General features: G+C 51.8%; 1 protein-coding gene across 1 annotated transcript in view; it reads left to right on the plus strand.

Moving 5' to 3' along the window:
- LOC119435133 (PAT complex subunit CCDC47-like) overlaps positions 1–23528 on the plus strand; it is a gene marked incomplete at its 3' end in the record, with an annotated part of 43866 nt that overhangs the window by 5475 nt on the left and 14863 nt on the right. Inside the window, exons 4-7 of the mRNA XM_049659713.1 lie at positions 806–872; positions 1542–1676; positions 3896–3974; positions 4567–4763. Of these exons, the coding sequence (XP_049515670.1) occupies positions 806–872; positions 1542–1676; positions 3896–3974; positions 4567–4763 (478 nt within the window). The remainder of the gene's footprint in view (positions 1–805; positions 873–1541; positions 1677–3895; positions 3975–4566; positions 4764–23528) is intronic.

Consider the following 23528-nt stretch of genomic DNA (forward strand, 5'->3'; position numbering starts at 1 on the left):
CGTGTCTCCCGGCTCAACGTCGGCCTTGTGTGCCGAACATTTGTTGACGATTAGAATAACTTGTCTGCTGCGGAGTTCATTCGTCTGTCAGACTGGAGTAGTCACTTTCTGAACAACTCCGCCATCATTCACGCTTTCGTGTTGGCGACTTATTCTGTCAGCAGCATCCGAATGTTTTTAAAACCCTTCTGTGCCTTCCCAATCACAAAGAGCGGGACCCTTTCCGTCCTGGTCATATTTGCGGCGATCAACATGGTGACAAGCTGTTTGCTGCTTTCCGCCTACGCATATGTCCCCTTTGTGTGTGATGGTTTTATCTGGCTGAACTTTATAAAACAACGCTGTCTCATCAGCGTTAAAAATCATTTGGAGAGTAGCTGTCCAGGAACTGCTGCAGGATGTAGCTTTTCTACGTCGCGCGTGTGTTGGTGTCCACTTGTTTTGCCTTGCTAGCCTTGCTAGATATTGTGCGGAGGAAGAGGTTATGCCTTTCCCTAAAGCAACGAAACCATCCCTCGGAGGCACCGAAACCTCGGACATATAAGCGCTGGGCAAAATCGCCCACCTTTGTCATGATCAGGGGTTCGCTCAAAGCGAAGTTCTGGCTTCTGATTTCTTTGACCCACATAATCACAGCACTCTCAAGTTCAGGGTCCTTAGCTGTGCGTAGCCTTTTTCAGCTGCTGGCTTTGTGTGTTTCGATGCTCTTTCGATTGCAGATGTAGGTAGACAACGTGCTCCGCGGTATGCAGCGTTTCTTTGCAATTTCAAGCTTGCTGGTCCTCCCTTCGTCTACTTCTCGCAGAATCTCTACTTTCTCCTTCACAGTCTTCGCGCAGTGCTTTTCCTCGCCGACATCTGGCAGCTTTGACGTAGGCTTAACAGAACCAATGTGCAGAAACAGCGCGCACGCACAGCAATACAATAGCACTACTACCACCAGCATGCGAGAAATGCTCGACACGAAATGATGGTGTTGCTGACCATGTGTCTATTTTCTTTTGACCGCCATGCCAGAAACACAGTGGTCATGCCACCTATCGTTCAGCCGTGAAAGCTTCCAAGGTTGTTCACAACAATGACACTTGGCGGTGCACAGTTCGAATTATAGTTGGAGGTGCCAATTTTTAGTGAATTAACGAGTTGTATTATTCATAGCCTTCTATGCCACTGCCGACCGGACCACGGCCACCCGTTTGAATGATTGAAAATTTGAATTACTGAGTGGTGAATGAATGAGCTATACTGTAGATAGAAGATAGCTGGAGCTTGTGTATTTCAACTTTTGGTCAGTTTAAAGGGGGAGACGGCTTTCTTCGAAATGACCACCAGCAATGCCTGCCATATTGCAGCAACACTCGACTTTCTGTTATGCCAGCATTGCTGTGGAACATCGGTGTCATGCCGGCATAGTGTTTGGAACTTGTACTGTGGTGAATAACAATGAATGACACACACTGAAATATCTCAACACATCCCATTGTTATGGACTGCTGTGCAGGTCCACTGCACCTGGGAGCAACTGGGAGACTTCTACCTAGAGCTGGCTGATGCTGGCGGGCCTGACCGTCTACTTTGGCAACTTCATGGCTGGCCGCAACAAGAACCACCGGCTGGCCACTGGCCTGGTTCCAAAGCCACCGTCAGCTGCTGCTCGACAACTTCTGCCCTCGTTGGTTAGTTTTAAAACGAACAAATGCAAATTTAAAAGTGTGTGCAATCGGCAGTTTTGGTTTCGGCAAGCAAGTTGCATTGTCATTGACACGCCTCATCACCAAGACAAGCCAAGACAACGAATCTGTTGACAGTTGCTGACTGATTTTCTTGGCCTACTCGATTACAATGCGAATCTCGATAATTCGAAGTCGAAGGGGCCCGAAAATTTGTTCGAATTAAAAGAAGGACGTACTTTTGAAGTATTGTGCACCATAGCACGATGCACGAAGGGTGGAGTCATGAAATATCGAGGCGCGCAAGCGCATAGAGAGCGCGGGCCACGAAACTGCCCACGCCGGCAACCTCGCTTCACGATAATGGCAGAAAACAAAACTTCAGGGAGCGGGCGGTGCTGGCACGGCGACGGGTGCGCGCGGAGACCGTCGAAGGTGAGGGAAGAGTGGGGCAGGTAAGCGGATTTGGCCTCGGCAACTTCGCCGCTTCGATGGCTCCCCTTGCCCTCCCTCTCAACTCCCTCGTAGCTCCCTCACCTTCAACTGTCTTCGACCGCCATGCCAGCTCCCTGAAGTTTCAGTTTCTGCGCTTATTGGAAGCAAGCGTTTGCTGGCGTGGGCAGTTTCGTTGGCCGGACTGGGCCTTCCGCCGCTGCTTCCCTCTGCGCTGCAGCCACAGCTGCAAGGTCAACACTGTGACTAGAAAATAGAGGAAGAGGACGCATAAAGGAGAAGGGTTTCCCTGCCATTTTCTCCGCGTGGCTGAGACATCGCCTCTAGAGTGTACTAGAATGTGGTTGTCTAGTACACTCTAGTCGGTATGTGCACGCATGTTCTGGCGCGATGCAGAAACGGCGACTTTGCCATTTGAAAGAGGATTAAATTTCCGCCGCGAGGTATTTTTTTTTTTTTCCTTCCTACGCGCGCGGCCTTGAGGGGTCTCTCCTGAGCTTTTGCTCTATGGCGGTGTAGGAACAATGCTGGTCGGAGGTGCCGTCGCGTGATTTAGCACGCTGCTAAGAGCATTGTTAGTGCGCGGTACATTCGAATGAATCGTTGCAAATGCTCTCGCGTTCGAATTATAGGGCGTTTTCGCCCATTGGAATACACGTAACTTTGACGGGACCACAGCGTCAGTTCGAATAAACCGCAGTTCGAATTAACGAGAGTCGCTGTAGTAGAACATCTCCATAACATGGCCAACTTCGCTATTGAACCAATGTATCAAGGCAGTTGAAGTTGCGAATACTGTATGGTGTCTCACTCAAATTTTTGAAGATGATCCATTTGAACAATGGCTGAAAAGAAACAGGGCGAAAACTGGGAGGAAAGTTGGCACCATTCAGAAGAGCTCGTATTAGCTTACTTTTTATTGTCCCTTGTGCTCTCACTTTCATTGCTTTCTCCAAGACCCATATGGCACTGCGTATAGATTTGTGCTGATTCACACCAAACCTTAAAGGGACACTTAAGGAAAAAATGTATCAAGTTGAGTCGTTCGATGACTGAAGGTCGTGCCGGAGCCACTGAGTGGCCGCGCCCGCCAGGTGACTCCAGCGCGGTTCGCCATTGGTCCGGTGCTCCGCTCCGCGATGGCATCGTCTGCTCCCCTTGTTGCAGTCTTCTCGCAAGCTCTGGACAGCTTCCGAGATCTCGATGAGTGTCACAACCTGTGCTACACAGACATCGGAGTAGTGTGGCCGATCCCGCTTTTTGTGGACGTCTCAGACCCGCGGCTAAGCATTCCGAGCATCGGCGACGCAGACTTAGCGACCAAGCTTCGGGCACGGAATCCTCGGGCATGCGGCTAAGCCTTTCTTTGCGTAGGCGTCTCCGACTCGGCGATCAAGCACATCGCGCGTGGACTTCTCGAACCCTCACCTAAGCATTTCGCGCATCGCTCACCGAATGTCGACTCCTCGTACCCCACGGCTAGGCACTTCGCGCGTCTACTCCTTGAGACCGCAGCTAAGCATTTTGCGCTTCGGCATCTCGAACTCAACGACTAAGCTATCGAGCGTCGACTCCTCTAGCCCGCGGCTAGGCATTTCGCGCGTCGGCACCTCGGACTGCGCGACTAAGCTAATCGAACGTCTACTCCACGAGCCCGCAGCTAGGCATTTCGCGCGTCGGCACATCGCTCATCGAGTGTCGACTCCTCGGACCCGCGGCTAAGCACTTCGCGTGTCGGCACCTCGAGCGTCTATTCCTCGAACCGCGGCTAGGCATTTCACGCGTCAGCACCTTGGACTGCGCGGCTGAGCTCATCAAGTGTCTATTCCTCGGACCCGCGGCTAGGCATTCGTGCGTCGGCACCTTGGACTGCGCGACTAAGCTCATCGAGCGTCTTTCCCTCGGACCCACGACCAGAGCATTTCGCACATCGCGCGCCGACTCTATTATCGTATTGCCACAATATCTCATAACAATACTGCTGCACCTGTACTCCGATGAAGAGGAGGACTATGCGAACATGCATGCGCGTTCTATCAAGGTGCGGCGAAGAAAAGTCGTAGTAGCGCGCTGTATTAAAAAGTCGACCTCCTGCTATTCCTATGGATCAGGGCTGTGCGACCTCTATTTTGACATTGCGGACAATACCTATCATACCACCCCATTCATAAAGAGAACCTCATCATGAGCTCTGTTCATTCGGGCCACTTGGGCTGGCACATTGGTTGGTACATGGGCCACTCGTCCATATCCTATCAACAAAAATTGTCCATATCCTAGCAACAACAGTGATAAGTTGTCTGGGAACGTGCCACTTGCTCAGTGGGCCACTGGCTTCAGTGCATTTCATAGCAACTGGTTCTTTTCCCCTCGTGTTGCTGCCCTCGCTGCTTCCTTTCACATCGTGCGTGTCAGCAAAGGTAAGCATGCATAATGTGCGCAGGGGATGATGGGCGCAAGGAGCTGGCCCCAGACGAGGCTGAGGCGGGCGGCCTCGTCAAGGACTCGGAGAGCGTCTACACCCTCTGGTGCAGCGGCCGGCTGTGCGTCGAGGGGATGCTGGTGGAGCTGCGTCTGCTCAAGCGGCAAGACCTGCTCAGTCTGATCGCGCAAATGGTGCGACCGTCAGCTGACCAGCTGGTGAGTGCAGGTGTGGCCACACGGTCTGCACCTTTGGCTCTTCCCACTAACTTGGAACAGGGATGACAGACGGCAGCGAGGAACCAAAATGCTTTACTACATTATTCCTTTGTTTGGGTTGCACTTACCGTAGTAAGTACTGAGTACCAAATAGCATGTACCAACGAATTTGACAAGGTTTCCAACAGAGACGTGAAAACAGTTGAATCTTGCCACAAAACTAGCCGGACCCAATAAAACATCATATCACAAAATTGATCATAAACAACAGCAAATCAGAACTAGTCTTGCATAACACTTCAGTTCACCGTGAGATAAGGCTGACTCTCATTAATGAATCACATCCATGTCATCAATCAGCTAATCAAGAAACCTGTGGAATGCAACCAATCTCTCTATGTGGCTTTCATATACAGTCGACCCCACACATAACGGCCTCACTTAGCTTTCACCTTAAAGAAACAAACCCACACGGCTGTAAACTATACAATTATTCGATTGCACAACATCGATCGCACATACAAAGAACACCTTTGAGCCCAGCCGATCGGTTACAGCGAACAGGCGGTGTAAACCCGGCACCACGAGACCTCCGACACCTTTGTGTGCGCGGGCTGTTTTCCCAAGCCTCCTCGCAGGCTAACTAACCATTTCGGGCCCCTCTCAAGTGAGCTACCCTCTCTCTGCCGACATGCGCTGCCTACGAGTGTTGGCGTGTGGCTTCCAAGATCGCTCTCCGCCCCTCCTCACAACTCTGCTCTCCCTCTCCTCACTCCTTCTAGCAACTCCCTCGTCTTCACCTGTCACCGCGGGCGCGCTACTACAATGCCAGCCGCCGGCTTGAAATTCAGAAGTTTTGTTTTCTGGCTGTTACTGGGCCATCTCCACATTCCTTGCGTGGTTGTCGCCTGTGCGAGTCTGCTCCATCAATTGTGGCACTTTTTTCCCCTTGTCGGTGGTGTTGTGCGAACGCTTCGTACTAGTCGCGTTCAAGTTGTATTCAGGAAGGCATGCGGGAAGCCCGCCGTGCTTGCAGCCGCCACAAAATGAAAAGCGCTGCACATGGCAACGAAGCGAGCAATTTTGACGGAACTGTCTCAAGGACGGAACTGTCTCAAGGTGCAAAAAACTGTGAGTTGGTGAAGAAGTACTTGTTGAAATCAACCATCTCAACGATTCTGAAGGATAAGAAACAGATGTCAGCTCCAACGCTAACTCGATCAACAGAAAGCGCCTGCGGAAGGCCACCTATGCTGACGTAGACGATGCGCTGCTCAAGTGGTTCGTCAACATATGGGCTTTCAACATTCCGATAAGTGGACCAATGATGATGGGCAAAAGCAAAATCTTTGCCTTCCTGCTGGATTTTCCTAGCTGGCTACATCGATTCAAAGTGTGGCAAGGGATTGCTTTTAAATCGAACGTTGCCAAGGTGGCTTCAGGAAGGGACCAAGACGTTGCCTGTTGGCTTGTAACAAGTCATTATTTCAAGCTGTGCTGATCAGGGCATGTATAGCGCAGACGAAACTGCATTATTTTGTCAGATGGTGCTGGACAAAACGCACGCCATAGAAGACTGCTCGTGCGCTGGCGGCAAACACAGTAAAGTGTGCGTTATGGCACTTCTGTGCGCTAATATTGTCACAAGCCTCGAGAAGTAGTCCTGAAGGTTTAATAAACGTAGAGCAGCTGGCTCTTGGAAGACGCGACCGTCGGAGCTGGCGAGCAGAGAAGGAGCGCGCGGTCTTCTTTCTTCTCTTGGGCTCGACCCACTCTTGCCCTGACCCACTACCTACAGGTGGCAATATCCCCCTTCCAAACAAAAGCATCGCCTCGATGCTAAAAAAAAAATAGGCGTAGAAGACAAAGAAGAAGGCAGGCAAAGCAAAGTACACAAAAAATTTGCCGTCACGCCGACACAGTCAATGAACGAAGAAGCAAGCTCCCAAAGATAAATGAAAAGTAGAAACAAGAAGGGAATGAGAGAAAAAAAACGAAAACACAAAAAAAAGTTACGGACGCGCAATGTACGGCTTCATGCGCACAACATGAACTATGTCTGAGGTCGGTTGTCTTTGTGTCCTACTCCGGGTCTGTATGTCGTGTCCGGAACAACTTAGTAGTTTACGTCACTGACACGGCGGAGCACTTTATACGGACCAAAATGCCGGCTCAGCAGCTTTTCACAGAGGCCACAACGGCGAACGGGGGTCCATACCCAAACTTGATCCCCGGGGTTGTAGGACACGTCCGTGTGGCGGATGGTGAGTCGTGCGTCTGCCTGCTGCTGCTGGCCGATATGCAGCTGCCGAGCTTCCTCAGCACGCTCTGCAAATTCCTCGGCGTCAGTTGTCAATAGCTCAGCGTCTTGACACGTCAGCATAGCGTCCAGCATCGTCTGGACTTCGCGACCGTAGAGAAGGCGAAAGGGCGTGAAGCGCGTCGTCTCTTGCATGGTGGTCTTATACGCGAAGGTCACGTAAGGCAAGATCCGATCCCATGTTTTGTGTTGGACGTCGATGTACATTGCGAGCATGTCTGTGGCCGTCTTATTCAGTCGCTCAGTAAGTCCGTTGGTCTGCGGATGGTACGCGGTCGTCTTGCGGCCTGGTGTTGCTCAATTCAAAACTTCGTCCATAAGCTGCACTGTGAATGCTGTCCCTCTGTCAGTTATTACAGTGGAGGGAGCACCGTGACGCAAGACGATGTGGCGCATGAAGAACTGCGCTAACTCTGAGGCCGTGGCTCGGGATCGCCTGCGTCTCAGCATAGCGTGTTAAATAATCAGTTGTGACGATCACCCATTTGTTGCCGTCAGCCGAGAGAGGAGACGGTCCGAAAATGTCCATGCCGACTTGGTCGAAAGGCGGGTGAGGTGCTTCAATTGGCTGAAGTAAGCCAGCCGGTCTAACCGATGGTGTCTTGCGGTGCTGGCATTCACGACAGCCTTTAACGTACTGTTTGACGCTTGCCGAAAGCCCGGGCCAATAGTACATTTCGCTTACTCTAGCGAGTGTTCGTGAAAAGCCTAAATAATCAGATCGGTTCGTCATGGCAAGCGAGGAGGATGTCGTCGCGCATGTCCTTTGGAACCACCAGGAGGTAAGCACGGCTGGTCGAACGAGCATTCTTCCTATAAAGCACGTCTCGCTGACATAAAGACGTCAGCGAGCGGGAAAGTTGCGTGGTATGGTTGTGTCACGGCCCTCTAAATGATCGATCATCGGTCTAATCTCAGCGTCGTCACGCTGCCGTCTGCTCAAGTCCGACGAACTAATGGCGCCCAGGAAGCGTCATCATCCTCTGTTTACTGACTGGCAGGATCAATGCGTGCGCGGGACAACGTGTCAGCGTCTTCATGCTTACGGCCAGACTTATAAACGATGGTGATGTCAAATTCCTGTAGCCGCAAACTCTACCGTGTCAGTCGTCCTGAAGGGTCGCGCGCTTGCCAACCGACAGAGGGCATGGTGGTCCATCACTACTTTGAAGGGACTACCATAGAGATAGGGCGAAACTTGATGATCGCCCACACGACCGCGAGGCACTTTCTCCGTAGTCGAATAATTTGCCTTGGCAGGGACAGGCATACGCTATAACTCTCTCCACTCCATCTTGGAGCTGGACGAGCACTGCGCCAAGGCCAATGCTGCTGGCATCGGGTATGCACCTCAGTATCAGCATCATCGTCAAAATGTGCAAGAACGGGTGCTGATTGCAGGCGCTGTCGTAATTCAGCAAAAGCCGCCTGTTGCTTATTATGCCACACAAATGGCGTATCGTCTCTTGTAGGCGTGTCAGGGGTTCCGCTATCTTCGAAAAGCCTTTAATAAACTGGCGATAGTAGGCGCACAAACCCAGGAAGCGCCGGATGGCCTTCTTATCGGCAGGAGCTGGAAACGCGGCCACAGTGGCAAGCTTGTCGGATAGGGTCGGACAAATTGGCGCTTACTACGTGCCCGAGGAACTTGAGCTCTTCGTAACCAAAGTGGCACTTTTCGGGCTTAAGTGTGAGGTCTGCCGATTGAATGGCTTCTAGCACACTCCGTAGGCGGTGAAGATGCTGCTCGAACGTTTCAGAGAAGATGACCACATCATCCAGGTACACAAGACAGGCCTGCCACTTCATTCCAGTAAGGACAGTGTCCATCATTCGCTGGAAAGTAGCCGGGGCTGAACACAAGCCGAAGGAAGCACTCGAAATTCATAGAGCCCATCTGGAGTCGCAAAGGCTGTTTTCTCGCGGTCGTGTTCGTCTACCTCGATTGGCCAGTACCCGCTTTTTAAATCGAGAGAAGAAAAATAGTGGGCACGCTGTAGTATATCTAACGAGTCATCGACACGCGGCAGCGGGTGCACATCCTTTGTAGTCACGTTGTTGAGCTTGCGGTAGTCGACAGAAGCGTAGCGTCCGATTTCTTTTTGACAAGAACGACCGGAGACAACCACGGGCTGTTGGAAGGTTTGATGACGCCATCGTCAAGCATCTCCCGGACTTGCGTACATATGGCTTCACATTCTTTTGCCGACACGCGGTAAGACTGCTGGTGTATCGGGCGTGCGTCTTCGTATGGTGATGATCCTGTGTTTAGTGATGGAAGTCTGGCATACCTTGGAAGAATGTGCGAAGCAGGTCCTGAATTCAAGCAAGAGCTTGCGCAGTGCTGTCTGGCTATCAGTGGACAGTTCAGAATTGATGTCGAGATGGCCCAGAGACGTCTCTGCTGTCTTCACTACTTCTGACGTGAAACAGTTGTTAACGTTTGCTACTGTGTCTGCAAACGCTAATGAAGTGCCGCGGAACAGGTGTCGGTGCTCGTAGCTAAAGTTGGTAATAAGCAATTGCGAATGACCAGCACGAATCTGTATAACACTTCTAGCCACACAAACACCTTGCTTCAGTAGGTGTTCCAAGTTACTTTCGGCCACCGCTTCGCCATTGCGTAAGCCACAGCATGTGACGTCGACAAGGACACTGGCTCGTGGACGAAGCGTTACACTGTCTGTCGAAACATTAAGTACGTAGTCGCACCGTTGGCCGTCTTGCACGTCGATTGCTCGTTCTGCAGAGAAAGTGATACGATGCTCTTGCAGATCGATAATCGCGCCGTACTCCTGCAGGAAGTCAACTCCAAGAATAACGTCGCGGGAGCATTCGCGTAAGACAAGGAAGCTCGCTACAAATGTAGATCCTTGAATCTCAACTCTAGTCGTGCAGGCGCCCAGTGGAGTAATGACGTGGCCGCCAGCCGTCCGAATCTGCAAGTTATGCCAGGGCGTGATCACTTTCTTCAGCTGCGTTGCTTAGTATCGCTTTTCCGCTTAGTATTTCCCGCTTAGTATCGTGTAGTCTGCGCCAGTGTCCACTAAAGCACTAACGGCATAACCGCCAATAGTCACTGGTATATCAAGTGAAAGCCGGTCGTCCCGTTCAGCTGCAGGTGATGTCGGATCGGTAGGTTTCCGTAACTGCGTCCGTCGGAGGTCTTCAGCGCTTCGACCGTCAGCGACCTCGCCCCCAAAGATCGCCTCAGTTAGTTTTCCCAGCGGGGACTGGTCGACCCTTTGGAGAATACCGCTGGGGCGGGGGTGAAAATCGTCTTGGAGACTGCGATCGCGACTGCTGCCTGGCAGGTGGTGGGAAGCGCTGCTGAGAGAGGTAGTCCTGAATGTCCCGGGGTCGCTGTCCGTATCGGGGCAGCAGCGAGTATGCGGAAAAGCCGCGAATCCCAAGGCGCCGGTATGGGCACAGGTGGTACAGGTGGTCAGCTTCACCGCAGTGGAAGCACAGAGGCCGATGATCGGGTGTGCGCCAAACATCCGACTTCCGAGGGGCGGGCGTCTGTTGTGGACGTAGTGAACCGCTTGCTCCGAATGGTGGGCAAATGGAGCGGCATGAACAACGGGCGGCGTCGTGTACCCAGCGTCGTAGTACGGTATTCGCTGCGCCGACTGAACTGACACCGTAGGAGGAGCACGAACGAACAGTGGCGGAGAGGAAGCAGGGCGCTTCAGGACTTCCGCGTAGGTCACACGGGGGTATTCAGGAGGTACTGGCGCGGCGTTAGCAGGAGGCAAGGTGTTACAGAGCGCCTGGTGCAGTTCGTCCTTTATAATGCTTGCTATGGAGCTTACCGTAGGTTGCGGTGTTACGGCGGCCTTTTGCAACTCTTCACGCACTACAGAGCGGATGAGTCTCGCAGAGAGTCACCGATGCTTTCTATGGCCGCGAAAATGTCAGCAGTAGACATGCTGTTCGCTTGCCGCTCTTATAGGTTCGAGCGATGCAGAAGCATCTTTTCCATGGTCACGGCCTCGGACAAGAACTCCGCGGCCGTCTTCGGAGGGCTCCGTACGAGGCCAGTGAAGAGTTGCTCCTTGCCCCCTCGCATCAGATGACGTAACTTCTCCGTCATCCTTGGATCCGCTCGTCGGAAGAGGCACGTCATGTCTTCGACGTACGTGGTAACAGTTTCGTTTGGCAACTGGACGCGGGCCTGAATCGCTCGTTCCGCTCGTTCGTGGCGATCAGCACTGGTGTAGGTCTCCAAGAGCTGCCGACAAAACTCGCGCCACGACGTCAGTTGCTCCTCGCGGTTCTGAAACCACGTACGTGCGCCATCCTCCAGGTAGAAGTAGACGTGTCTGAGTTTTTCTGTTTCGTTCCATTCGTTCACGGAGGCCACGCGCTCGAAGTCGACCATCCAGTCTTCGACGTCTTTGAACACTGTGCCATGAAACGTCTTTGGGATCCGTGGGCTCTCAAGTGTGTACCGGTTCGACATCGTGCTTCCCGTACCGGTTGGGGCGGTTTGAAGGGAAGCGCTGGTGATACCGGTTTATGTGGTGGGAACTATAGTGTTGACTACTTCTGAAGACAGTCCCCTGATCCTGCGGCTGGCCCGATGCACGGGAGTGTCGACAGGCACTGGATTCGTAGCGCGGATCTTGGAGGGGTCTGCAACATACGTGAAGACGCTTACCCAGCACCTCCACCAGTTTGTCACGAGCCTCGAGAAGTAGTTCTGAAGGTTTAATAAACCTAGAGCAGCTGGCTCTTGGAAGACGCGACCGTCGAAGCTGGCTCGAGCAGAGGAGCGCGCGGTCTTCTTCCTTCTCTTGGGCTCGACCCACTCTTGCCCTCGACCCACTACAGTCAAACCTCGTTAATACGTAGTTGGCCGGGAATGACGTTTGGGTACGCACTAAGCGATGTACGAATTAACCGTCAGTGCCGGTTTAGCGGCTACTTACCAGCCAGAAAAGAACGCCACGATCCCCAAAACACACTCTCACGCACACACAGGCACGCTAGCTTTATTCACTGGCAGGCAGCAAAAAGTCAGTTATTTTCACTTGCCGCCGTGGTGGCCTCGCCGCGACGACGGCATCTTCGAAGTCAGCAAGTCCAGCAGCCAGTTTGTCCATTAGGCCTCGCTTCTCTGCGAACGCTCGCATCACTGCCACAGCACGCGCCGCGTCGGATAGTGAAGGGCCGTCGTCCACTTCGACATCGCTGTCCTCCTCACTTTCGCTTGAAGCTGGACGAGGTGCGACGGCAGCAACAATGTCGCTGTCTGAAAAGTGGGGAGGTGGTCACGTCGCCGTCGACATCTCGGAAGGTGCCGAAGTTCACCTCCTCATCTGCTGCACCTTGCCGCTCGAGCACTTCAACCAAAAGGTTCTCGCAGTCCTCGGCGTCTTCACCGTCCGCGTCGTCGTCGCCTTCAAGTATTTTGAATTGCGCTCGCGCGAAACAATTCTGTATTGTTGCCGGCTGGACCTCCCTCCATGAGTGCGCGAGTAGGTGTACAGCGCCCAGTACGTCATGATGTACGTTTTGCCGCTATCCATAACGAGCAACATCCTCGTAGCAGATTTTTGCGGTACGTCTGCTTCACTGAGCGGATGATGCCCTGATCGAGGGGTTGGGCGAGCGCTGTCGTGTTCGGGGGCAAAAAGAGCAGCTTAATTGCTGTCAGGTTGTCCAAATCGACATGCGCCGACGCATTGTCGAGAACGATCAGGACATTCCTTTTCTTGGCAGCAAAACGGCAGTCCAGCTGGCGCACATACTCCTCGAACAGCTGAGCAGTCATCCACGCCTTTTTGTTGTGCTTGTAAATGACATCGGATGGCAAACGGGCGCCTTTGAAGCAACGCGGTTTTCCGTACCTGCCGATCACCATCAGTGGCAGCTTCTCACTACCGGTCATGTTGACGCCGAAAGCGACCGATACCCGATTTTTGGCATGTTTCCGCCGGTGCACTTTTCATTCTTAAATGCCAATGTCCTGTCCGGAAGCAGGCAGTAGAAAAGTGCCGACTCATCAAAATTGAAAATGTCGGCGGCATCGTAGGCTGCCAAGGCTTCCTGCAATTCGTTGTGCTGCCACTCATCAGCGCCTTCTTGTCCGCTGCAGCAGCCTCACCGCAAACAGCTTTCCCCACTATGCTGTAGCGAGCTTTAAATCTCGACAACCAGCCGTTGCTGCAGGCAAAACCGGTGCAATTCAGCTGAGCTGCGAAAGTTAGCGCTTTCTCAGCCAGAAGGGGTCCACTGACTGGCAGGTTCATGCTACGCGCCTTCTTCAACCAAAGCAGCAGGGCCTTTTCTACTTCGGGAAAAGCAGAGTCTCTGATGCGGCACCTTTGATTGCTGCCTGAGCCGCCCCGCAACTTTTCGCGAGCGTTCCATATTCCGCACACAGTCGTCAGAGGCAAGTTCTTCTCACGGGCTACCGCAGATTTCTTCGCTCCATTTTCAATGGTGCGAATGATTTCCAGTTTTTCCTTTACACTCAAAACGTGATACGGCATAACAGTCTTCACGTGCAAATTAAATCGCACAATACGCGCACCAAACAATGCAAAAAAAAAGAAGGACACGCCGCGCAAAAGAACGTTGTAAAAGCACACAACACTACGCAAAAGCACACCACCACTGCCGTTAGCACTGGTGGACACGGGAGAATGAAAGAAAAGAATAAAGAAACGTGGCGTTTGAGCCGTTACGATGCTTGGATTGGATTCCAAAGTGACAGCGAATTCCCCTACCCTCAGCTCCTGCGGGCTACCAGAAGCTAATCTCGAAGGCCACGCTTTTGCGCCCTTTGATCGGCAACAACCGTACGAACAAAAAATACGTCGACGTGGCCATGTTGTGACGTCACTACGCTGACAATTGTAGTTTACCAATCTCGAAGGCCATGCTTTTGCGCGCTTCGATCGGCAACTTGTCGTCGCCACTGAAATTTTGGCGATTTTCTGCCCGTGAACATAAAAACAAAGAAAATGGTACGTACTAACCGTATGTAATGCAACAAGCGACTACGGCTTAAGCGGTCATCCAATACATGGGGTTCAATGGGGACCGGGTGGGGGAATCTTCGCGACTACGTTTAAACCGGACTTACACATTAAGGGGACAGACTCATTTTAGACACGTTTTCTTTATTTATCCATCAATTTTAATGCAACTGCACTGGCTTGTGTAGTTTTTTCTGCTGATTTCAAATATGTAATTACTTTCCAGTAAGTTATTTTGTTCCTGAGAAACTGAAGTTCATCTTCCATTGTTTAAGGACACAATAGGAAAAAAGTGTTTAATTAAAAATTATATTTAAGCTATGGCTGAATAGACTAATGACTGAAGATTGATATAATGCAAGCACTTTTTTTATTTGGCCATTCTTAGCTATTTTACAGCACAACAAACTTTACTCTTGAAAAGCACCTGCCATGCAGTTATAATTTTAACGATTAATTAATTATGAAGGCTTGTGCTCAAAAATCTGCTTGCATACTTGGATTGTGTATGCATTTAGGTTTCCATTGCAAAAAGAATTATTGTTGTACCTGCCTTAGGTGCCGAGATATGTAGGCCTCAAAATTGAAAAGAGTCATAAATTTACATGTTGAGAAAAGTGCAAAAAACAAATAGCACACAGTTTATTTAAAAAATAACAAGTAGAATGTGGATATTTTTCAATGCAGGTGCAAAAGCCACCAGGGATATAGTCTGACTGCAGCTTAGCGTTGTAGTGGCGCTTTAGTGCCTGCTGGACACGCTCGGTGCTTGCATGCTTGCGTGTAGACTCAGCGCTCGGTGCCCTCGTTCGCACCGGCACAGAAGTTGCTCAAACAACATAGTCGAGCACTAGCCCAGTGAAGAGTTCAATCACCGCGCCCACACCTATGTGAGACGAGTGCCCGCGTGTCATCCACGAGCCGTCAAATGAAACGACAATGTTGTTGGCGTTTGAATGTCCAGTTCTTTATAAAGTTGCCGAACTGACGTCGCGCACTCGCTGGTGACTTTTTCGGCTGCGCGAGTGCTGCAGGAGTCAACTTTTGTTTGACATATCCCTGCCACTTTTTTTATGGAGACCGCGATGGGAAATGTTCATAGTAGAAAAAATGTCATTCATTGCTGCTTGACGATTGCCAGTAGACTGCATCGCTCGAGCGGCGAGGATGTTCACGGCGAACGGATTCACTTTTGATCGCCGTCCACCGCGGAGAACTCCATCCTTCCGCGATGTCCCCACAGTTTGCACAGCTGACACACGGCTTTCACGGCAAGGCCATACTCTCTCTCGCGTTTGTACAAGTGACGTTGCCGCCGCCGCAAAATTTGCATTTTAGAACGCCGAGAGTCCACTCAAACGCTGAATATCGGCAATGAAGAAACTCTCCTTGTCGCTCTGTTGAGTCGGAGCAGCGTGGCCGGTGCGTCGTTGCTGTCATCAAAAAAATCAAGTTTTCTTTTCGTCGCGGCGGTTGAAGCAAGTTCCCGCAGTTTTGTATCGGCTTTTGTCTGCCTTGCCTGCAGATCTGACGGCGTCAGCATCAAAGTATCGCGGGCACGCGGCCGGTTTGTCGTAATCCGCAGGCTGGCTGGCCAGCGAGGCCTAATTCTCCGTCAGCGGCCTCGGGCGACTCGGCGAATCGCTCTTGTCGGCGGCTGGGGTGGGTGACACGGAGCCTCGATCTTCATCCGCGCGTTCCCTGATCGACGCGGCAGCGGCTTCTTTCCTTCGTCGCAGACGCGGCTGTTATCTGTCGGAGCATCGCAGACGCCCGACAAGCTTACATCGGCGGCGGCGGCGGCGGCTGGCGACCCATCACGTTCTTCGTCGACGCTTCCCGGTGGTAGACGAGCCTTGAAGTTGTTGGCCAAAGACTTCTTCTTCCTTTCTTGCCAAACTTATTCCCGCGAATGAAACTTTCGCGCTGAACCAGGCATTGCGAGAGCTTTGGTCGTAAGCGCGCAGATCGAAGTGCTGGCAAAATGGCGGCCCAACTGTCACGTTTTTTTTGCGTTGCGACGCGCCAAGCAGACGACGCGGGTCACGCTCAGCCAATGAGATGGCTCCGTGACCTCACGTGCGCCCAGCAGCCAATAGCATTGCGCATGTTGCTTTTTTTTTGTTGGCTTTTTTCTAAACAACCAATGAAACGAAGTGGCGACAGCGGCAATTTCAAACGAAGAAATGCTCTTTCAAACGAGACCAAGATGGCGTCTACGGTGTTCGCGAAACGGCAGCTCTGCGTCGAAAGAAAACTGCCGTTTTGGCGTCGGATTCCGCGCGAGCTCGACTCGCGCGTGCTGTTTGAAATGTTATTACGAATAAATTACCGATTTCTGGCGTGTGAAAATTGGCAGACAGATAGAAAAATGCTCGCAGAACGCTAAAATGCCATATAAAAAAATCGACTTTTTCACCATTTTCCGGTCCCAAAGACCCGTCTCCCCCTTAAGCGGGTACGTATTAACGAGTTTGACTGTACCTACAGGTGGCAGTATGGATGGCAGCGACCGACGCGTGCCCTTTGTAATGGAAATCAACGAAGCCACGTTGCTTTTGGGTCTATGTGCCCCTGTGCTACAGGCACAGTGTTAAGGCATGGATGACGCGCGATTTATTTGAAGATGGCTGGCGAGTTTGACCGCGACATGCAGAGGCAAGGCAAGTGCATGCTAAAGTATAGACCACTTATAACGTAACCGCTTCTAGTGCAGGACCGGATATAGTGTGGTCTTTTCAGACTCCCGTTAATTTTCCCACAGCACTCCATGTATACACGTTTCGCTTATAGTGCAGTTGCGGAAACGAAACACCCGATTACAGTGCGGCTGCCTGGGAGTAAGTCAGCGGAGACGGCGAACGCTTACCTCAAACGGGCGCCCCAAGGAGTGCTCGAGGAAGAAAGAGAGACAAAGTGGAAGAGAAGGGCACGTGGTGCGAACGAACAGGCAGTGAGGCTGAAACCAGAATCTTGAGTGCGAGTCGTCAATATCACGGCGCGCATAGCGAGTGAGGGCCACAAACTGCCAACGCTCGCTTCACGATAACGGCAGCAAACGAAAGTTCAGGGAGCGGGCGGCACCGGCACGGCACGGCGAAGGGGGCGCACGCAGAGACCGTGGAACCTGAGGCAGGAGGACGGCAGGGAAGCGGATTTCGCCTTGGCAACTCTGCCGCTTCGGTGGCTCCCTCGGCCTCCCTCGTAGCTCCCTAACTTTCGACTGTCACCGTGCGCGCCCGCCGCCGTGCAGGCGCCGCTGCTCCAGCCAGCCCGGCGCCAGCTTCCCGAAGTTTCGTTTTCTGCCGTTATCGGAAGCGGCCGTTTGCCGGCGTGGGGCAGTTTCGTTGGCCGGCCTGGGAGAGCGCCGCTGCTTCCCTCTGCGCCGTAGCCGCAGCTTGCAAGGTCACACGTGACTAGAAAGTAGAGGAAGCATAAAGGAGAAAGAAGGGTTCACTGCAGTTTTCTACGCGTGGCTACGGTACCGTGGCTGAGACGTCGGCACGTAGACTCATGTTCCGACGCTACGCAGAATCGGCGACCTTGCCATTTGAGAGAGGGTGAAATTTCCGCCACATTTTTTTTTTTCTTTCTTTTTTGGTTTTGTTCGCGCGCGACATTGAGAGGTCTTTCCTAAGCTTTTACTCTATGGCGGTGCCGAGCAATGCCGGTCGGTGGCGTGCCGCGTGATTTGGTTCGGATTTACGAGATTCAACTGTAAATTGAATGCAAACGTCCTAGTCGCATTCCTCGACTGTCGCATACGCGTGGCGGCTCGGTGCACATGTTTTGCATATGTGCGGATGTTTAAAATTGTTGCTTTGGTTATATAGTAAAAGCTCGTTAATTCGGATTTCACGGGACCGAAAAAAATGTCCGAATTAACCGAATGTCGATTTATCGAGGGTATCAAGAAAACAATAAACAAATGCTTACTACGTCAACACGCTCTTATTTGCAGTATTAATCAGCAAATTCTGTTTCTATTTTGCATAAACGCAATGCGGAAGCTGGAATTCTCGTTATCTCGCGACTGATTAGAGCTCGCAGCGGCGAAGGTCTCGCGACTTCCTTCACATCGCGGCCGCGGCGGGCGTCTTCATCTGAGACGCGTTTTTCACTAGCGCGCGCACATCCCGTTTATTTTTTCGCCAATGTCGCCGGGTCGCCGCCCATTGCGATGTAGACGGTGCGCCTCTTCCTCATCACAACAGCAATCTCTCTCTTCATCCTCGACAGCTATGCACTGACTAAAAACGAAACTACTGCTTGCCGCAACCGCAGCCGCTTTCAACGCGATCATGCACGGACCTTGCGGTTCTGAAGGCGCGCGGCCGATGCACGCCGAGTTAAACCGAAACTACCGTTTGCTGGAACTGCGGACGAAACCGCTGTCGATATCGAGGCGATCATGCATGGCGACTACCGATATTAAGGCACGCGGCCGACGTGTGTACCGAGTCAAAACGAAACTACTGTTTTCCGCAACCGCGGCGGACGGAATCGCGGCTGCTATCGAGACGATCATGAATGGTGGCTACGCAGTCATGAATGCACGCGGCCAACGCGTGCTATGTGCGGCGGTAAACGCAAGCTTTAAAGGCACAAATAGGCACGAAGCTTTCCGGCGTTGTTGTCATTCCAGTACGATTTTTAGTGACTACAGCGATCCGAACTCTGTCGCTTCGTTTCGGTGGACGCTAACGTTGTTTTGGCGCGGTCCATTCATGTTTCGGAGGGTGGCATGGCTTACAGAGCTATGGCGCAGACCATTCGTGTTAGAGGGGCGGAAGGGCAACGGGACAGAGGCGCGCGAGGCTGGCGATGCGGAAAAGGATGGAAAACAAGGCGCGCGGCGTGGAATGGCTCAATTTTCTTTTCTTTTTTTTTTTCTTTTCAAGGAGTCCGTATCCATTCCCTGACGGCACGGACACTGAGTGAAAACGAAACTACTTTTTGCCGCAACCACTGTGGATGGAAACCGCGGCCGCTATCAACGCGATCACGGATGGCGACTACGCAGTTTTGAAGGCACGCGGTGCTATGCGTGCCGGCAAACGCAAGAATAAAAGCTTTAAAGGCTCAAATAGGCACGAAGCGTTCTGGCGTAGCTGTCATTCCCGCACGATTTCCGCTGATGCTATGGTGATGCGAACTCCGTCGCTTCGTTTCGGTGGACGCTAACGCCGTTATGGTAGAGTACACTCTAGTTATGGCTCGTTTGCGCCGCACATTTGCGGCGCTCGCCGAGCACCGAGAGTTGTCCGAATTAACCGATGTACGGCCAAACACGTCCGAATTAACGAGAGTTTCATTGCATTAAATAATGCAAACGCCTGCCGGGACCAAAGGACGTGTCCGAATTAACCGATTTTCCGAATTAACGAGGGTCGAATTAACGAGCTTTTACTTTAGTGCGGATATTCGCGACCACGGCGACTTACGTTATAAGCGGTCTACACTGTATTTGTGCTCGACAGCGCTCAGCGCATCGCGTGCAACTTCTTTGATGGCAGTGACTCTACTTTTCCTGTCACCTAATACCACTTTGAAAGTGCAGCCGCTTGATTTAGGACAATATGTGCCTTTAAGGCACATATTGTTATCACAATAGGTGCCGCATGTGGAGCACTTGCTCATCGCTGCTGACCGCCTGGCCGCCAACTTCCCACTTCAAGTTTCACTATATCAGCCGTTGAGATAGTGAAGGTAGCCTGGGCGGAGGTGACGGCTGCTTGCGTGCGGAACTGTTTCCGCATAGCCAGCTTCTTATGACGTAGTACCTGATGCTGAGCCTGACGCTTCCGAAGAGAATCAGTCCAGCGGTAATTTGGGGCAGCGAGTTGTCATCTCCAACATGCGGGGCCATGACATTGGCTGGGATTATTTTATTTCTGCTGATAAAGACGCTGACATTGTGGAACCGTGCACGGATAAGGGGGCCATTTGTGAAGTGTGGGCCGAAAGCAACGCGGAAGAATCGGATGACGTTGAAATCGGAGCAGCACCCATAACCACGCCTGTAGCAATGGGCTACATATACGGCCTCGGCCAACTTGTCTATGCCAAGCGCTCTCAGCGAAGACCACACTTCTGCTTAAATAAAACTGGAGTCCGCCTTTATCAGATCTACACTGCAGAAACAGACAGCACCAGGGAATTTATTGCAAAGCAAAAATTTTGTGCTTTAACTAGCAACTCTTTTCTCTTTTTAGCTGTGGTCCACTTACTACGGTCTTCGGTATATAATGAATGGATGCCATGTGATGCTCCAGTTTGTTATAAGCAGGCTCGACAGTATGATGAAAAGAATTTGATTCAGCAGAGCATCGGCAGACATAGAAGCATTGCGTAGTCAGGGAGTACATTAAGCGTACAAAAATTCCTTAGAAAATATCTACGAAGGTTACACTACTACCTTAATGCTAACTAGGGTGTGCGAATAGTGATTTTTGAGACCGAATCGAATACGAATCGAATATGCCGGAAGCGAATCTAATATTGAATAGTTATCAAATAATGAGCAGTTGTCTGTTATCACAATTAATGTAAAGTGAAGCTTTACATCCTAGTACAGTTAAACCTGGATATAACGAAATTGACAAATTCCCGAAAAACTTCGTTATAAAAAGGATTTCGTTATGTGCAGGTTCGGCACGAAAATTTGAAAAATAAACATTATCGTATTTACTCGATTCTAACGCGCCCTCAATTGTAACACGCACCCGTTTTCCGTTTTCGTCGAAGCACTCATCCTCGGAATGTCACACCAGGTACCGGATGCGTGGACGCATGTCGTTTCGCACAAGCGCGAGGCATCGGAAACGAAGAGCGCGCGTCACGATGGCGTCGTAGCGTCGTATAGTGTTACAGTAGAACCTCGCTGTTACATTCCCGGGGGCTGCGTTTTCGTGGCTGTTACGTCGTTTTCGACCGGTCCCGGCACAGCTCCCTTAGAAGTCAATGCATTGGTAACCCCGCTGTTGCGTCGCAACTGTGGGACCGTTCCCGCATCATACGTTGCGAACTGCCACCCTTCGCCGGCCCGAGCGGCCATTTTGACTTTTTATGTCGCTTGGCTTGGTGGCTTGACGATGGCATTGGCCGCCCAAAGTGCCGGGGGCGACAACTATGACGTATTTTCGGTTTCCGCCAGCAAATGTATGGCCCTTGAGATCCGTATTTGCTATATAAAGATGGTGTCCATGACGCGTTGTGGCCCTAAAATTGGTTTTGGCTCATAGATATTCCGTATATAAGGGTACGGCCACGCTAGCGGCAAAAAACGCGCAGCGAGCGGCAAGTTGCCGCGCGTCAGCGCCTTGCCGCGAGGCCATCGTGGCACGCGCGTCTCGCCGCGCGGCAGCGCGATAAGATCTCCCGCGCTCTCCGAATGGGCGAGCAACACTGCGAGCGCTCGCTGTTTCATGCGAGAGACGACGATCGTCGATTGAAAACCCGGCGCGGACCGGCGGCGTTCCGGTTGGGATGGCTCCGTGATGTCACCCTCGTCGCTCTTGATTGGTTCTTCATTTTGTGGCACGCGGCATTTGCCGCAGAACCCATTTCGCGCGGCACGCCGAAAGACCCCCGATTCCTGCCGCTTTTGCCGCGCGAGGCATGACGCGTTGCCGCGCGTTTCTGACGCGCGTTTTTGCTGCGTGTTTTTGCCGCTAGCGTGGCCGTACCCTAAAATCAAAGGGCGTAACGCAGTCACCGCGCAACGTATGCGGTATGTGCGAGTGAAATGAAAACGTGCGAAGGGAGCCGACAACCGCGTCTAAAATGCGCGCGCAAGAAAAGCAGGGAGGAAGCCTGCCTTCTTCCGTTGCGCTCGAGGCACCGGGGGGGAGGGATAGCGAGGCGGTGCTAAGGCGGCGCGGGTCGCGCAGGCCGCATCTTGAAAGCGATCTGCGTTGGGGAAGAGTCTAGCAGTGTAGGTGCGTCGGCGGCTCGTAGCTTTCTGCGTGCTGTGTGTTCTCGGCGCTCAGTTTGCGTTGAAGCAATAGACAACAGCACGAAGGTCACTTCGCTCGCTTCTCCAGCGTAGCTTCCACACGCCGCCAGCGTTTGACAGCGCGTGTCCGCACTCATCGAGTCTGAGGTGCCACAGCGTGTACCAGCGCGTCGGCAACATCAGCTGGAAAAGGAGAGAGTGCCGGCTTGGCGAGCTAGGCCAGCTGCAGCAAGCGGCAGGATCAGGTTTGAATGAAGGGAGGGGGAAAGGTCACGCCCGCGGCGGCAAGATCGCCGGGTCGAGGGATGCAGGCGCCTTGCACACGCACGCACACGTGCGCTCGCTTCGCATTCCATCGCGGCGGAGAAGGTGCTTCCGGTTGCTGCTCGCGCAAAAATGACAGAATTTGGGGCGAAATCTCTAGGTTGTCGGAGGGGAAAATTCGTTATATTGAGGGGGTCTCCCGCTGCCAGTTCGTTACGTAGAGGTCTCAAATACATGTGCTTCTATGGAGTAGCGGCGGGGAATCGAAAACTTCATTATATGGAGGTTCGTTATAAGCAGGTTTAACTGTATTCGTAAACTTAGCAAATTTCTGTCATTACATAGTACGTTATAAAGCTTTGTTTATTAAAACATGAATGGAGCATTAGGAGGAACAAGTAGTTTCATCGCATGCGCAGGACTTTTCAGAGAGCACGAATGATCACTGTACAGCCTGTAAAGTATGGCTACCTAAGTGACGTGGCCTGCTCCACTACGCAAGCTGTCATGTTTATCTATACTATGCCAGCGGGGGTGAAAATTTTCGATACTTTTGCTCAAATTTTATGTTTAATTGGGGTTGAGGTTTTGAAATATTCGAAAGGCATTCAAAAAATGTTCGCATTTATGAATAGTGAATACAGCCAACTCTCGTTACAACGGACTCTCATAATCCATCAAAATGCCCGTTTTATCCGAAGTCTGTAATTTCCAAAACGCCTCACTTTCGAAACCTTGGTCGCGATGTCTAATAACATTATTTGCAATGAGTGATAGCAGTTTCGGCCGAAAGGCGAAGCATTGATTGCAATAGCAAATTGGTAGACAGCCATACAAAGTAAGGATAGTAATTTTATCAGCTGTATAAAGTTGTAAACATTCGCTTACTAACTAAATTAACAAGCACGGTGTCACGCGCGCACAGGTAAACATGAGCACATCTCGCTCGATGACCGCGGAAAGTCGCTGTCAAAACGCTGCAGTCAGGAAGCACGTCCGGAGCAACGCACGGACTAAACGTCAAAAGCATAGCGCATACGAAGCTACCGACACTGAGCACACTTTGTCCTCTCAAGATACAGCGCCGTAAGCAGCAGCCGCCAGAGAACCCCCGTTCCCCTCTCTTTCTCGCCTCCCCCCTGTGCCTCGCGCATGAAAGAGACTGCGCGCTTCCTCCGCCTTCCTCCCTCGCACACGCGCCAGATTGAGCCGGATTTGTCGGCTGACCCTCGCAA

The sequence above is a fragment of the Dermacentor silvarum genome, unplaced genomic scaffold (assembly GCF_013339745.2).
Source record: "Dermacentor silvarum isolate Dsil-2018 unplaced genomic scaffold, BIME_Dsil_1.4 Seq477, whole genome shotgun sequence".
Classification (NCBI taxonomy): domain Eukaryota; kingdom Metazoa; phylum Arthropoda; class Arachnida; order Ixodida; family Ixodidae; genus Dermacentor; species Dermacentor silvarum.